Genomic DNA, 17,354 nt, shown 5'->3' with positions numbered 1-17,354 from the left:
CTAAACCATATATTATAGAGTTATGTTAAAAAGCGAAATATCTCGATGTTTCCCAAGTAAAAGATCCTTACTTCTGGATCTATTCAGGTGTGCTAGAAATATGTCAGGTTTTGTATAAAATGTTGTGCTTTGCTCTGTTTATCTGTAATGTGCATAGTTTGTTTATTTTACACTCTAATGCATTTATGAAAATTATTGCCTGTGTCAATATGAACAAATCTGCATTGGTTACGGAGTTGTGTTTCAATGCATTTGTAAGAATATATAAACGTTCTAATTTGTATAAGTATGATACAAACTGGCTACTCCTATCTGGTAAATGAAGTTAGAATATATTTTTTTTAAAAAAGGGGGAGGTGTTGTTGGATAACTGGGCAAAAAAAACATCATCATATAGAGAAATTGCCATGGTGGTAAAATATTTGCATGTGGCTAAATCAGAAAAGTTTAAGAACAAACTTTTTGAATATATAAGATAATTCAGCAAGACAGTCTTATTCGTGATTTTGTCATTGAACCATCAAAAATTGTAAGTTCTTTTATAGTTCTGTTTCAATGGAGGAGAAATACAAAATGTGTATGCTCCCACTATTCTGATCCATTTAATAAATGTAAGCTAATGACACATATCATGGTGTGTATGTGCCATTGTATGAATAAAGTCTTTATAAAAGGATAATTCTTTGTACAATGAGAAGGGCTCAGATTTGTGAGATAGGAATTCTATATGCTGTCCAGCATATTTCCGGGATGGCAGGGAGCAACAGTCCTTCATTTATTTATGGCCACATCATCCAGAGATTTGCCCACTATACTCTTTGTGGACAAATATTGAATTTAATTGCTTTCTTAAAGCAAAAACCGTGAATGTAAAAAGTCATATTGCTATACATTTTCTGCACATCAATATGAACATATCTATTTGAGAATAGGTTTTACAAGTGACTGTTTTGATTTTTTTTTCTGGGCAAAAACTAGTTAACTTCATAAGGGACATGTTTCTGCTAAATACATATCACTATGATTAGTCAATGTGGGAAAGCATTTTACTTGTGCATCAAATCACAGCCTCAAGCTATTACAAAACAGTCAAACAAATGATAATGTAATCCTGTGAACATTTCACTTAGGGTGAAATATAAACTATCTTCAGTTTCTCCACAATTTTCTTCTTTCTGGCATACAAATATAAATAAATAATATTTAGGATTGGGATACCCAAAACACTTTTCAAGCTTCAGTCATTCAGCTAGATAATTGTTATCCCTGGATTTAATGTATTTATGTTCTAACTACCTTGCCTTTGAAAGCTATGCTATTTTACTGTAGCTGTGAAGCACACAGCTCCATTCCCTTGCCATCAAACTCTTATGTGACCTTAAAAACCACTTCAACAATCCTGTTTGCAAAATGTTCTGAACACATGCTGTTTTGCATGTTAAACTCTGTTAAATTGTAGCAGTAACAGGAATTAAACTGTGATTGTTTTTAAAGCAAAACACACTTAGACTTGCAACAACTGTTTCTTGTATAAAAGGATAATTTATTTTTAAAGAAAATCAGTAACTACACATTTCTTTTAAAGAGATAGGAAGGATTCTTTGCCCAACAGTTTCTGCCCCAGTCATCTTGGCATGCCCAATGCTGCAGAGGTATTGATATACCATTTGCCCCATCATCTTTCATTTTCTAAAAAGTCATTTATTCCATGCACCCATCTGATTTTCAGGGTCCTTAGGCCAGATGGTCAGCCTTAAAAGTGCCACTCTGCAAATTCATTGTAATTAACCAATGCATAAATTTATATCAAGAAAGGGAACCTGAAGGGTCCAAGTTGTAAAAAATAATACCATCCTAAAACACACAAAATTATTGGGCCTGTGAATATCTACTTTTCTTCAAGATTCTGTATTGGGTTGAAAATCTTTTGGGTGTATATGTGAATACAGCCAGATTTTTGTAATAATGTGATGCATTTTAAGTTTGTCAGTTGGCCTGGGATAAAAACATGCATATTTCAAATATATGCCAGTTGTTTCTAAAAAATCTGGAAAGTGCCTTTTTGACCAAAACACCTGGGGGTGAAAATTAGCATACTTTATCTTAAGTGGCATCAATATAACATTTCCTCCTTTCCATATAATTGCTTGGAGAATTCCCACATACCCATACAATTTTAATCTATAACCATAATTATTGTGTTTGTTCAGTTCCTCTCTTAATTAAAGCAAGGAAAGAACAATGACTTACATAATGTTTTGAATCCTTATCATTAAATTCATTCTTTATCAGTAATCGGAGTAAAATGGTCTCTAGTATTGGTCTGCAATAAAGTAAATTCCCTGAATGGGGCAGTATGGAAAAATGTACCAAACATGGACAACAGAAATACAGTCTGAACTTCGACTGCCAGTAACCCTTGAACAGTAGAATATTATCTACAGAATGACATAATCCATGATACAGGAACTAGTTAGTTGAAATAAGTTATTGATTAAGTTGGAAGTTTTCTAATGAAAAAGTATGGCCTCCATTGATTTATTTTTAAACTAAATATCTTAAGTCAGAATTTCCACATTAATTCAATTTCAGAATTAGATTGTTGATTACATTATACTTAAATTAAATCATTTATTGGTGTAAAGTGGAATGACAAATACAATATTTTCCAACTAGTTTATCCAAAGCCTAATTCTGATGTGCCGTCTTATTTTTGTTGGATCTCTGGGTTGGGAAATTACAAAGTTCAGGGTCACAAAAGTTAAAGTACTTACTCAGGAGCAATTCCTGTGGGATAAATTGTGTTAAAAGCTTTTCAGATTAGCACTTTCAGCAATCAAATCTCCCACATTCTCTTTCTAAACCTAATATAGAATGTATATTACTGAAACTAGACATTTGCTTGTATTCATAAAATCTTGACATCAGAAAGTTGTAGAAAGAGTTGAAATCCCTGCCCTTCCACCCCAAAGCAACTTCCTTATTTATTTTTGATCTAAATCTGATTACTAAATTAATTGGTTCAGTGGAACTCTGGCTAAGACTAACAATTGCATATAGTCTAAGGGTAGAGAAAAGTGTCCATTGGCCATATGCAACCACTAAGCTGTTTGTGAGGCTCCCACAGCCCTCTAGCACCCTTACATTTTTTACTCTTTCCTAAGCTAAAAGCAGACTTTTTGAAAACAAGAAGTGAAGTAGAAATTGGCTTTTTGGGAAATAGATGTGACAAACACGGTTTTGTAAAAATGTGTTCTGAGGAGATGGGGCTGATGGGGTGTGTCAGACTCAAAGGCCCCCTGGAGAACTATGCAAACACCTAGTTCCTTATTTACAACATAGTCGGGGACCTCTGGTTTAGGTCATAGCCTCAAGGACACATCTGTCCAAACCTACTATGTCACTAAAATTTAATTCCATAAGTACAGTCTGTTACCTTTTATCAAAGGTGAGGTGCATTTTCACTAAATTATCCATCCATCCATCAATCCATCTGCATATTTATACCCCACTCGTATACAACAAAGGATCAAGTTTACAATGTAAGTAAGAAATAGAAGGAAAATGGAATAGCAGTCAAGGAGGGGATCAAATCCACCATATACTATTGTATCTTCTTTCCCTCTGAGGCGAAGGCAGTAGCAGTTAGGCTGGATGGAGTGCCTTTGATCTGCACCTGGGAAGAAATATGTTTGTATGAATCTGTTTAATGATAATTACCCTGCAAACATGTAATGGAAAAGGAGAAATCATCACAACCTATGAAATTAATGCTGAACAGTACCTATTTGATGCCAAAAATGAGTGTGGTTAGATAGTTGGTCTAGAATTGAGTGGTTTGATTGCGGTATTACGAGGAGGTACCTCCCTCTAGTCCTGTCATGTGATCACACCCAGTTAGAGGTTCCTTGCCTATTAAACTCACTCCCACTTGAAAGATGGATTGATCTTTCACCAAACACTAAATTGTTCACCACCAACAGAATCTCAAAAAGCTGTTGGGGATTTGGTTTGAAAGAGAATGCCATAAAGAAGGAGAGGCAGACCTCCAAGAGCAACTGATGATAGATGATGACTAATATGTGAGATAGCTAGAATAGAGAATAGAGAAGCTATAATAGAGAAGATCTTCCCTAAATATATTCTTCCCCCAGCGTCAAGTGAGATAAATAAAATTTTGATTTTGGTGAAAAAAAGGCTAATTTGCGAAATAGTGGTCCAAAGTACCAGTAGTTCTTTTTCAGAAATCCTCACTCATAAAATGCTTTTGTAATACAAGCCAACTGCCCTTAATATTCTGAATGAAAAGGTATCACTGCATGAAATCCTTTAAGACTTAAGAGTAGCATTATTGATAGAAGGGCCACTGAGTAGGAGATGTTGAATAGTGCTAGTGTCTCCCATGATATTGTTAGAGATTATTTAATATGGATAAATTCTCTGATTAGAGAAGGAGGAGAGTGATGCTTAAAAAACCCGAAGTCCCCCCCCCCCACGCAAAAAAACCCTGCAAGATTCTTACCAGAAATGCCAACATTAGTGAGAAATTGATTGACAGTAAAAAAAATGCTTAACAACTTTTTTTAGTTGTGATTGCATTGAAAGGTGGTCGATAAAATATTTATTTTCAAAACACAATATATACATACATACATAGCAAAAGTAGCCAAGCATTTAAACAAATTGTTTACTGCATCTATTATATTCCAATAACCCATACAGGCACAGGAATCCATTTTATCACAACTGCAAACAGTCCTTAAAGGAAATAGTTTAAAGGACTTTTCTGAATAGAACTGTTCCTTTTCTTTGGGCACAAAATAAATATACCGTACTTTAAAAATTGGACATATAAATGCACAATTGTAATTACTTTTTAGATGGCAGTCCCCAAGGTACAAACAAAATAGGCTCTGTAGGTTTGTTCTTAAGATGAATTTGTATGTGCAACTCCAGCCAAATATACAGTGGAACCTCAACTTAAGAGCCTCCCAACCTTGAAGCATTTTGAGTTAAGAACTGTTGCTTGGCCTGGGTCTGCTTTGTTCTTGTCCACTCTGAGGAACGTTGGGTTACTTGAGTTTGTGTGGTTTTTATTCCTCATATGTTTGGCTTCATGAAGAGAGAGAGAGAGCAAGAGATGGAGCAGGCTGGAATGAGTACAGTATGAAGAAAATGATGCCTCTTCACTTTGTTCTTTGTGCTTCCTTGCCACAACTTTGTGCTTCCAAGGGATAAGTTTCTCTCATTTCCTCACTTCATCACACCCCAGTTCCTAACTATGAGTCGTTTGTAAGTTGGATGTTTGCAGCTCAGGGACTGCCTATATACTATCCTCTATTTCTAGGCAAAATCACACATATTGAACATTATCTTGCATTTGCCTCATGGTAGTTAAAGGTGTCAAACCACGTTCATGCATCCTGTCTGTCACACTCTCGCTCTACTCTTTTTACTCCACTTGTATCCCTCTAACCATAATGCAGTAGGACATCAACAGCACTACAGTTTTCCAATTCCTATCTCCCCCTACCCCACGTTTTTCTTTTTGTTGCTCCTGCTCCCTCCACTGTCTTTTAATATGGAAAGAAAAAACTTAGGGAGGATGGCAGGCAGGAGAAAACAGTGGTAGGGAAGGTTGAGGATAATACCGCAGCTATAGTTATGGTGACAGGAAAAAGACGTATTATTGCATGGATTAATACTTATCAAATTTATATTTTTACTTAGGGTGGGATTTTTGTTTGTTATTTTAGTCATAACCCCTAATGTAACTAAAAATCGTTGTAATGTATCTAATCTTTCATTGCTCTGAACAAATTTCAGATTACTGGTATCAATGTCTGCCTTTATAGGCTATCCAGAAGTTCATAGTGAAATACATATGGTCTTGTAGTTGTCAAGTCTGTTAGAGCCTCCTTTGGCAATTCTGGCTTCTGATCAGTTTCCCCTTTCATTTTCAAGCTCAGAACATTTTCTCTTCTAATTTGTTCTAGAAATTATGTCCTAATTTAAGTAATCCTACTTCTGTAATTATTTCTGAATAACATCTGATGGGTTCAGGCTTTTCTTTCTCTGTTTCTAATTGTTATGTTTTCATTTTGGTCTGCTGCTGCTGCATACTATAATTTCTTATTGAATAATCATGCCCTCCCTATTGTCACTAATGTATGATTTCAGTGATCCCATGTTTTTCCTATCCTATGAGGACTACATTTGGTACATTCTGGGAGGAAAATGTATAGAATGCAAAAAAATGTTATTATGTGGTTCAATATAAAATAGTTTAAAATAGTTTTCCTGGGTTTTAAATTGTCTTGTTTTATTTAATATGTTTTAAACATTTAAAGTATTTATTATTATTTGATTTTATTGTAAGCTGTCTTGAGATATAAAAATTTAGGGTTGAATATAAGTATTCAAATAGATAGATAGATAGATAGATAGATAGATAGATAGATGAATGATAGATATTGTGTCCCTCCAAATAATTTCCATTTAATGCAGTAGTTCCCACCCTTTGGGTCTCCAGGTGTTTTGGACTTCCAACTCCCAGAAATCCCAGCCAGCTTACCAACTGTTATGAACTGTAGGAGCTGAAGTCCAAACCACCAGGAGGCTCAGAGGTTGGGAACCACTAATTTAACTGCAACCCTAAGGCAACTCCCATCACAAGATTTGTTTGGGAAAGGGGTGCATTTGACTTCCTCTGAGGCCAAGAAAGCGTTACTTCCCCAAGATCACCTAATGGATTTGCATGGCTGATTACTTCTAGTTGTTTCTGTTAGGAGCAGTGGAACCTTTGTGTCAATATGCGCTATACACATTATTAATACTGAAGATGTTTACATAGTTGGGCACTTCTGAAAACAGACTCCTGCTGAGTCAAGTTCAACCTGTGTTCTAAATGTCAGTTTGGATCCTATGTTGAGTTCCTCTTTTCAGCCTTGTGGACAATCCAAAAACAGCTATAACATTTTCAAAATTGGATAAAATCAAAGGACATACCAAAGTTAGCAAACTTCACTATTTGGCAGATTCTGGGTGGAATCATGCCCATCAGACTTAAAAAAACAAGTTGGAGAGTGGAGTTTGGGCTGCTCTTTTTTTATGCTGTTTTCCTTTTAAGTTCCCTTTCTTATATGACTGTATTTTGCTATTTTAATGTTTTTAGTCTAATATGCAATATGATGTTTTTTAATTACTGTTTGTGATATTACTGTTGGAAACCGGCCTGAGTCCCTCGATGGAAGTGAGAAGACCAGTATACAAAACTGCTAAATAAATAAATAAATAAAATTTTCTCCTTCCCCTCAGAAGTTTTGTGATATTGCTACTTTATAATTACATCAAATAAGGCAGCAGGGAAAAGCAGCTATAAAACCCATAAACCAAGTGTAAGGAAGGATAATTCACAAATTAATTGAGATGTAATGATTAAAGTTAGGAAGTCTTGAAAGTAGGTGACTGCCTGAGCATTGGCCTATGATTCTGCAGACTGGGGTTCAATTCTCTGCTCAGCCATGGAAACTCACTAGGTGACTTTGAACAAGTCACACACTCTGGGTCCCAAAAATGCCTTAATAGATTCATCTTAGGTCACCATAAGTCTCAAACAACTTCAAGGCACAGTACAATAAACAACAACAATGGGGCTAAAGCAAAATAAACAGGTGGACTTTTAAATCCAGGAAATAATTCGAATTAAGTATGTCATGGAGTTCTGAATGTCTTGTGGAGAAAAGAAGAAGAGGTTAGAGAAGATCTGTTGTTGTAGTCCACACAAGAGTACATTTTGTTGTATTTATCAAGGAGAGTTATGATATTCTGCAGTCTAAAATAGATAGAAGGGAACAACAGCAGAAGTGGGAAAGGGAATTACAGGTAAATAGAGAAAACATGTGGTCATTCCAATCAAATGGAAGTTTTGATAATATATATGGACTGGGTTCAAAGGAGTTCTTGAACAATGTAGTATAATACAGTTTTTAACAGCAATACGTGGGTATCTAGTGTTAACACATTCAAATTTTGTTACACATAATGATGTAAGAAAAAGATTCATAAATGTATTTATTGATCAGGAAACCTGGAGCTCTTCTCATCAAGATAGACTAAAAAGCTATAGGGTTTTCCCCATAAAACACTTCATCAACTTTAAATGTACATCTGGAGAAACAGATGTCTCCCTTCACTCTAACTTGTCTACAGAGTTAAAGATTTTAGCAATAATTTTAGAAGTAGTTAAAATGTTTTGCCACATGATAAGGATATCATAGTACCCACCTTCTGTTTCTAATGTAGGTTCAACAATGGAATAAAGCATTAAGATTACGTTATTAGTCACATTATTGCCTTGTAAACTTAATGAGCTTATATATTATTGAAAAAGAGTAATGTTGTTCTTGTTAGAATAATTGAGTTCTAATAGTTTTGCTATTGCAAAATAGAAAAAGTTGATTTCTATGTAATGTAAATAATATATTTTTGCCAGAGTCTTCAGTAGTTAATTTAAACAGGTTTGGACTGGGACTATATTGAACTACAGTATCGTTTCTCTCTGTATAAGGGACCATGGCTCTGTCAATTAAATCTGGCCCCCAGTAGTTTGCATTTGGGTTGCTCCCTGACCCTAGGAAGAAGCTACACTGATTCAAAACCTGGGACCAATCCAGTGTATCAATCACCAAATTGAATCCAGGCATGATCCTCAAAGGGAGTCCTCCAGCAATGCAAAGGTGGGAAGAAATCCCCATCATCTAGCAGCACTGAATGTGGTTCAGTGCTGCTGTGGGGACACCCTAACTATTCCCTCGCATCCTCCCTTCTGCCATGACATGGATCCTACAGTATCTGTCCACCATTGCATGCCAAGATGTCATCCAGCATCCCGGGGGAGGGGGAGAGGAAGAAACCCTCTCTTTCCCCTCCCCTTTCCAATATATACTGCAACTCTGCCCAGTATTATGGCATGCAAAAGTGGATAGGTAGGGCACATGCTGTAGATACCATCATGACATGGGAACAGACACCCTCTGTTCCCAGATTACCTATGTCTGTGAAACGATGGTTGGCAGTGGGGAGAGTTGCAGCTAGTTCCATTTTGGAACCAGCCCAAATGTTCCCACAGGCCCAAAGCCACAGAATTTGGATTTGCAAGGTAAAACCAGATTAAGGTGGCTTTTCTCTGCTTTACCCTTGATCATTATCATGCAGTGTTTGACCACCATGGGTCTGATCCACCTATACACTGACCTAAGATCACTAAGAAAGAAAGGCAGAAATAAGTATAAAAGAAAATCATTTCCTCTCTATAAGAGATAATCAATTTTTGTACATCACAGGCAAAACTTACAGGTATGGTTCATACTGAACAAGGGAAGAATTGCATGGATAAACAAGTCCTCTTAGGTGTCTTCCAGAGTCACCTCAAGATTTAGTATATGTTGCAGTATAGGTTATTTTTAGTGATGTGCCAAACACTGAAGTGGTTTATGAAATTTTTAGCATCCTATTTTCCCATAAAAATCCACAAAGATACCACTTTTCTTGTTTTTGGCAAGCTATAAATACAAAATTATATATATATATATATATATATATATATATATATATATATATATATATATATATATATTCTCTTCAGCTTTTCCTCCACTCTTTCATTGATTGCTTTAATATCTCAAAACTGGCTCCTTCTAAAGTATCAAAATAAATGAATGCAATTTTCTGGGATCCTGTTGATAAAGCTCCTTGGGAATTATTATGGGTGGGTTCATTTATTTGTGAAGTGTGCATATAAGTGCACAACAGCTTGCATTTTATAGTTTATTTTGCATGTTATTAACTATGCTATTTGTGACTGTAATTTTCTTATTCTTTTTTTCATAATTAGGATATCCTGGTGCAGTTTTAAAGGAGAGTAATTCTCATTTCTGGAAGAAAAGAAAAGTTAGTCAACTCCATGGAAGACACTCAGGATTTAAATGAACAGACAGTAAGTAAACACTTGAGTAGCCAAACACATACTTCTGTTTTGTGTGAGTTTTGTTCACAGTACTCTTTCTGCTTGCTATATTGTTTCAAAAATTAGGTTATAGGTGTTTGTCATAAAGCAGTTTACTGTATAGAAAATTGTCCTCTTGTGTGTATTGTCTTGAATGATTACATGTTCAAACATCATACATAATCATACAAAATTAAAATGTGTTGGCTATAATAGAAATTCCAACAGCAGTATTTTGTTATTATATGTATTGGGCCAACCAAAAGGGCACAAAATATATGCAAGCTTTTGAAATATTTAGATTGGGAAATATATGGACAGGAGTGAGAAAGGAGAATGAGGGAAAAGCTTGATATTAAGTCATATTATCTGCATGTTGTTTTTCAAATGCAATTGAAAGGAAGACTCTCAAGTAGGATTTATCAGATTATATGTTTTCATCTGGAGCAGCCCCAAAGTTTGTTGGCCATGGGAAACACAGAAAAGTTTGTCCATTTTAAAAACAAAACCTCCTTTTCTAAACTCAGAACTGTTGTCATCCTGCATTAAGCCAATTGATGATGGAAAGAAGAGAATCACCTAGCTGTTTTTGTACTGATGAGTCTGGAAATAATATTAGATGCTATAGTAGGTAAATAATATCAATAGAAGCCAATTACATATCCTTAGTTAGTGATAATGTTACCATTTTTCCAGAATGGATTTTTCACCCAAATGTAGAGTGTTTTTTAACTTATAACTCTAAAAAGCCTTGTGTTCATTAACTGTGAAAATTATTACTGAGGTTTGAAGCCTTAAAGAAATAGCAATGGTTGTTATTTTGGAAAAAGTCAAAAGGCAATGGAGCATTTTAGTATACATTGGTTATAATGATAAACTGTTTTGGTAAACTGTAGGCTTGTGTACGGATTTGGTTTGGTCTTGTTCAACGGGACATAACAGTAAGGGCTCAGCTGTCATGTTTTTTTCAGCCAAAATGAGCTACACAGACACAGCTCCTCCTATCCTATTTGGCATCATGTGGCATGTGAAGAGGCTGCCGCATGCACACACAGGGTTTGTCTGTGAGCCCTGCCTGTTGGGCCAATCAGAATAGAAGAACACTGTGACATGTCTTATGCAAGCTGTGCCTGTTTAATGGGGTGAGCACCTCCGTTGCTCTCAGTTGCGTCCTGGCTCTAGAGAGGTGCTTCAGTCTGATTGCCTTTTCACTCGTTCTCAGCTTTATTTTTTGACTTGACTTGGCCTCTATCTAGCATTGACACTTTTCGATTTTCCTTTATTTCCATGATTTTTTTTATTTAGTGGGACTGCAAGTTGGGAAAGTGCAGGACAGGTGGGTGGGGTGTGTGCATACGTTTAGGGATTTGGGAGAAAGAAAGAGCATCTTTTTTCTCTTGGTGTGCTTTTCTTTAAAATTATTGGGTGGCTCTGAGAGCCTTCAGTCACCCTTTGGCTTATTTTTCTCCTCCCCTCCTTTCCTTCAGAAAATATTTTTAAAAGATAAGAATTATTAATAATAATAATCCCAGCAAACAAACAGAAAAGCCTCATTCTCAGAAAACTCCTACCTAGTTACCTATCTACCTATATACCTGTGTTTGTATGAGGTACATAGACCAAATTGTGCCCAAGATCCCAAATGTGGCCTTTTGCTGTTATCTACCACTGCTATCAAATCCTGAAAGAAAAGTTGTGCATTTGTTTGGCAGCCAGGAAGTGTAGTAGGGGTATGATTTTGTCAAGAAATTAATCAATAAGTATTATCTAGGTTTCATTACTTTCTGGGAGAGCTACTACACTCATGAGTCTAAATTAAATTTTTAGCCCTGATCAGAGTAGACCTATTGAATCCATACATTTGCCTATGTTTTAGCTCACTATTTGACAATTATTTGGATCTTCACTAGTTAGGGCTAACCAATGATATGTAGAAGAACAGAAGATTGGAAATGTATGGGTGTACTATATCTCACTTAGTAAAAAGAGATAAAGATGGGTAAATACTATTAATATCTTTATTCTAAGGTGATCCGAGACTGGATCTACATTGGCATATAATTCAGATTATCAAATCAGATAATTCACAACTGCTTTGAACTGGATTATATGAGTCTGCACTGCCATAAAATCCAATTCAAAGCAGATAATCTGGATTTTATATGGATGAGTAGATGGGGCCTGATTTAAAAGTTCAGTGCTTAGTCTGAACACAAGTTGAAACAAACATGTCAAACAATATTTTTAGTCAAAATTTTTATATGTAAGAGACACATGGTGGGGGGACCGACCAATAAACTGGAAACACACATGCATACATTCATGCACACACAATCACACACATCTACCTACTCAGCCTTACTTTTTGTCCACACATATTTAGTGATCACAGATGGGAAGACTTAAACCAGAGTAATTCACACTGAAATCAGTTATTTTTAGTGGGGAATAAGCATAAAATTGGACAGCATCAACATTGATTGGTGGGAACATGGGGAAGGAAAGTTAAAGCTAACAGAAAAGTACTAAAAGAGTAGCTCTCCTCCACTACTAAAAGTGGAGGAAAGTAAGTAAGGCTCCTTAGTTTCACAGACTGCATTGGGAGAAACCACAGGTCACATGGCTGGGTTTTTCTATCCCTGAGTTATGTAGCTGTAAACGTGACTTAATCAGATCTTCTGGATACACTTTTTCCAGAAAACAGAGCTAATGTATAATTGAGTTCACATATCCTTTCCTTTTAATTCTTGGAATGTTCCCAACACTACTAATGCTAATGTTATCATGAAATTTCATGACACATGGCAGGATATAAATATTTTAATATTTTAAATAATAAACAGCACAGAAGATAACGAAGCAGTTTCAGCCAATCTTGCCAAATAGATGAATACTGAAAGTTTTCTTGTTGATGTGAAATACAAATTTAGAAGGGAAATTGCTTCCTGGTTTCAAAATCTGTTTCTTTTCAGAAATCACCAGTTGCCATTCTGTTTAATAAATGTGTATAGCCTGTCCTCTATAAGCACTTGTATCTTAATTTTTGACCACAGACACTGCCATCAGTTGTAACAACAATGGCTCTGGTTAGTTTGTGCATTACCACTTTTGTTGCTATGTACCTTCTAGGTACAATCTACCTGAAGTGCGAAAATGATTCGAAGTTTCACTGTAACTCTGAAATATTCCCCACCTTTGCTTAATGCATGGTTAGCCCTATTACCCAGTCTGAAAAACCAGCAATCCCTGGACATTGTTTGGACATCCAGGAGTGACTTCAGGTTCATTTTGGATTTTAGGGTCAGGCCTATGTCTGAACATGCCCATAATTTGTCAATGAAAATCAGCATGTGTTGTTAAGTTTGTTTACAGCTGGATCCACACAATCCTATATCTCAGGATCTGATCTCAGATTATCAATTTATCCCAGATAATCTGGCAGTAGATAATCTGGGATCAGATCCTGGGATATAGTGCAGTATAGATCCAGTCTTAATCCTTGTTGATTCCCAATCATACCCATTGCACCAAATACTGGAAAGGTTGAGTATCTAAAATTACAAAATTTCAATTTCTCCACATGGATGATGGAGATAATGACATCTTTGCTTTCTCATACTTCACTGTCCATAAACATTGTTTCGTGCACAAAATCATGTTTAAAATGTATACAATTCCCTCCAGGTTAGGTGTATGAAGGAGAATGGATTTAACGTTTAGATTTGAATCCCATCTCAAAGATGTCTCATTATGTACACATATACAAATATTATTTCTTAATGACTAATTTTATAGAATGATGCACTGTTTCCTTTTAAATGGTACAGCCTTACTTTTCTTTTTCAAAGTGAAAACTGAACATGCAAAGAAGTGTGACAGGCTACTGTTAATAGTTACATTGTATGAGTCTACACTGACCATTATAATGCAGTTCAGACTGAATTATATGGCAGTGTAGATGTGGCCTTAGGCTGGTTATAAAAAGGTTATAAAAGAGTCTCATATTACAGGGAAATCTGTAGGACTAAACTTCACCTTCAAAAAGGGTCAAGTTTTTCTTTATCTTTGGAACTTGCAGGAAATTCCATTGGCTCTTGTACTCCAGAATGAAAATAGCCAGGCGCACCACTTTTTGGCCCAATTTCATAAGAAGTATTTCATTTCATGATAAAGTGGTTTGAGAAGCTTTGCTTTAAAATGGTTGCAAGACAGATAATATATGATTTCATTTATGAATTCATGAAAATATTGCTTTGTGTGTGGAGTTTTGAAAACTACCTTCAGCCTGCATACAATGAACTTTTATATTTTTCCTGTTATGTAACTAAAGATGGCATTTCTCCCTTTGTTTCTCTATATCAACCTGATGCTTCTATATTCAGTGTTTTAGAGTTTCGTCTTATCTTAGATGCTGTCTCCTGGCCCTAATATGCCTTTCTCACACCCAGTTCACTTCCGCAGGTCCATATTACCCTGTCATCATGGCCAGAGGATCTATTTTCAGTTTCCCACAAGTCATAATAATAGAAGCCAGAATGCAGGGTTTCTGTCTCTGTGATTCATATTGTGTTCTCTCTTGTATGGTAGGATTACCTCCTTGGGAAAGGATCTGCAAATCCTAAAATTGATTCTCTTTCAAGTTTTAGAGGTACACAAAACTAATACATACATCTTCAGCCTCAAATGTTACAGTGAGTGAGTAAAGATTACCAAAAGACAGAGTGATGAACAGAAATAGGGAAACAAAACTTTTCCCCAGTGTAGTTTCTGTGTAAATAAATTGTGGTCATATCTAATGTTTCTTCCAATTCCCTAATTTATATAGCTAAGGAACAAGAGAGAGCACATAAAACCAAACTCCCCAGAACCCCTCCCGCTCTCCCATTTTATTCAGGGTTCTGGAAAACCAGAATTTTAATGTCATGAGCGGCAGAGAAACATCTCATCTGTTTTCAGACCCCTTTAAATAATTTAAAAAGTTTGAGTGATTAAGACATTAAGTATTAAAGCAGCTTCAGACCCAGACCCTGATAATGAATAATTGTTTTCTATGTTTTCAGGTGAAGCCAAAAGAGATGTGAATTTGGTCTATGCAGCTTTCTCTATACAGAATTATGTGTTACAGAATCATTTAAGCAAATATTTTTCTTAGAGCAAAAATTAAGCATCACATACATCTTACTGTAATTGGTAGCGCTTTCTTTTTGCTCTAATGTAAGAATATATATTTCCAGATATTAGCAAAGTGTGGGCTCCATGTGGCCACAATTCCTTATGTGAGCCACAAAGGTTCTCTGGAGAAAATAAAATGTTAACATTTCTACTAGAAAGCAGTGGTGCAATCTACTGCCATCCACCCAATCAGAAGGGCAGTTTGGGGAAGGTAATAGCGCTCCATGCAGTCATGCCGGCCACATGACCTTGGAGGTGTCTACGGACAACGGCTTAGAAATGGAGATGAGCACCAGCCCCCAGAGTCAGACACAATTGGACTTAATGTCAGGGGAAAACCTTTACCTTTGCTATAAGCATTGAGGAGACAATAATAACCAACAGCTCCCATGGAAATTGATCACTGCAAACATTGCTTTTGCCTTCCGTCTTTCCTTTTCTTGGGAGCTTTGACCTTTCTCTACTTATACGCCTGACAGAAAGGTGGATACTTGGGCACCTCCACCATGCTGGCATTGCTATAATTTTCCTTCTTTCCCACTTCATAGGTGCTTTCCTTCCCCCCCCCCCATCTTCACTGCATCATAAGCACAACTAATTGCCAGCATTGTTTACCCATCTTTGTTACTTCCCTTTGCTACTTTCCCCCACTTTCTTCATGTGGAGAAAACCCCCCAATGAATTACTTTAAAATAAGTAGCCCTCAAGCACTTATCCAATTGGAAAAATAGCTCATATCCTGCTCATTTCCCAGTTACCCTCCCTGTCCAGCATGTTAGAGGCTACAATCTATAAAACTAACCATTTAATTCTTCAGTTCATGTGACAGAGGCTTTAGAACAGGGGTCCTCAAACTTTTTAAACAGAGGGCCAGGTCACAGTCCCTCAAACTGTTGGAGGGCCGGATTATAATTTGAAAAAAAAACTGAATGAATTCCTACGCACACTGCACATATCTTATTTGTAGTGAAAAAACACTTAAAACAATACAGTAATTAAAATGAAGAACAATTTTAACAAATATAAAATTATTAGTATTTCAATGGGAAGTGTGGGCCCACTTTTGGCTAATGAGATAGGAGTTGTTGTTGTTGTTGTTGTGTGCTTTCAAGTCGTTTCAGACTTAGGCTGACTCTAAGCGAGGGCCGGGTAAATGATCTTAGAGGGCCGCATCTGCCCCCCGGGCCTTAGTTTGAGGACCCCTGCTTTAGAATAAAGATGTAAGAATGGGGACTCCTATGTTGTGAATGCAGCCTTATTATTCTTTATTCCTTCCCTAAATATCAGTTTACAAAATTATAAATTCTTCTGTCCAGTCTATCCACATCTTTGGTTCTTTTTATATTTAGTACTAGCTGTCCCCTGCCACGGGTTGCTGTGGCCCAGTCTGTGCATATGTGCTTTGTGTGTGTATGTATGTGTATGTATGTGTATGTGTGTATATATATTTGTGTATATGTGTATATATGTGTTGTGCATGCATTGTAATGTATTTTTTTGACCTTTTAAGTCTCTTCTGCTGTGTTTTTCAGTGTTTTTATGAGTGATGGTCACCCGTTGGCCTGAGAGGTGTATTGTGTCCAAATTTGGTGTCAATTCGTCCAGTGGTTTTTGAGTTGTGTTAATCCCACAAATGAACATTACATTTTTATTTATATAGATTTTATTGCTGCTACCAGTCCTTGTAATCTTTTGGATAGGAAACAAAGTAACCTATAGTCAAGTGTCTGGAGGTGTCAATGATGCAGCCTAGATGTAAGCTGCTTTCTCTTCTAGCCCATGGGGAAGGTGGAAGTGAATATGTGATGTGAGGTCAAGTATGATGTATCACTTCTTATGTAAGCTGTGCTAGCATCAGGTGTTGATGCAGTATATGAAGAAAGCTGAAAGTGAATCCACAATCCTTTGGAACGGTTTCCCCAGCAATGGTAGTGTCTGTGGCCAGAGGGTTTGCTGTATTGTGTCTGCTTGTTTGCACGTTGCAGTTCAGGCAGAACAAAGGTACCCTATTCACAAGCAACATGTTTCTTTGCCATCAGGCAAAGATTTTGTTTTAAAGATAATTTAATTGTACAAGTAATTTTTATTGTATCTTAACTATATTTTAACTTGTATCCATGGCACAAATATTTAATTGTTTTTAATTGTTGTATTTGCCATGCTTTTACATGTATTC

The 17,354-nt window shown here is 36.3% G+C and overlaps 1 protein-coding gene across 13 annotated transcripts in view; it reads left to right on the top strand.

Annotated features, from left to right (window-relative positions):
• The window catches only part of EYA4 (EYA transcriptional coactivator and phosphatase 4), a 127,972-nt gene that overhangs the window by 9,718 nt on the left and 100,900 nt on the right, over positions 1–17,354 (top strand). For all 13 annotated transcript variants that reach the window (XM_060753401.2, XM_060753391.2, XM_060753403.2 and 10 more), the window contains exon 2: positions 9,896–9,997. In XM_060753401.2, coding sequence (XP_060609384.2) covers positions 9,965–9,997 — 33 coding nt within the window. In that variant the 5' untranslated portion in view covers positions 9,896–9,964. The remainder of the gene's footprint in view (positions 1–9,895; positions 9,998–17,354) is intronic.

Source organism: Anolis sagrei, chromosome 1, assembly GCF_037176765.1.
Source record: "Anolis sagrei isolate rAnoSag1 chromosome 1, rAnoSag1.mat, whole genome shotgun sequence".
In the NCBI taxonomy this organism is placed as follows: Eukaryota; Metazoa; Chordata; class Lepidosauria; order Squamata; family Dactyloidae; genus Anolis; species Anolis sagrei.
This window is presented reverse-complemented; position numbering and strand designations above follow the sequence as displayed.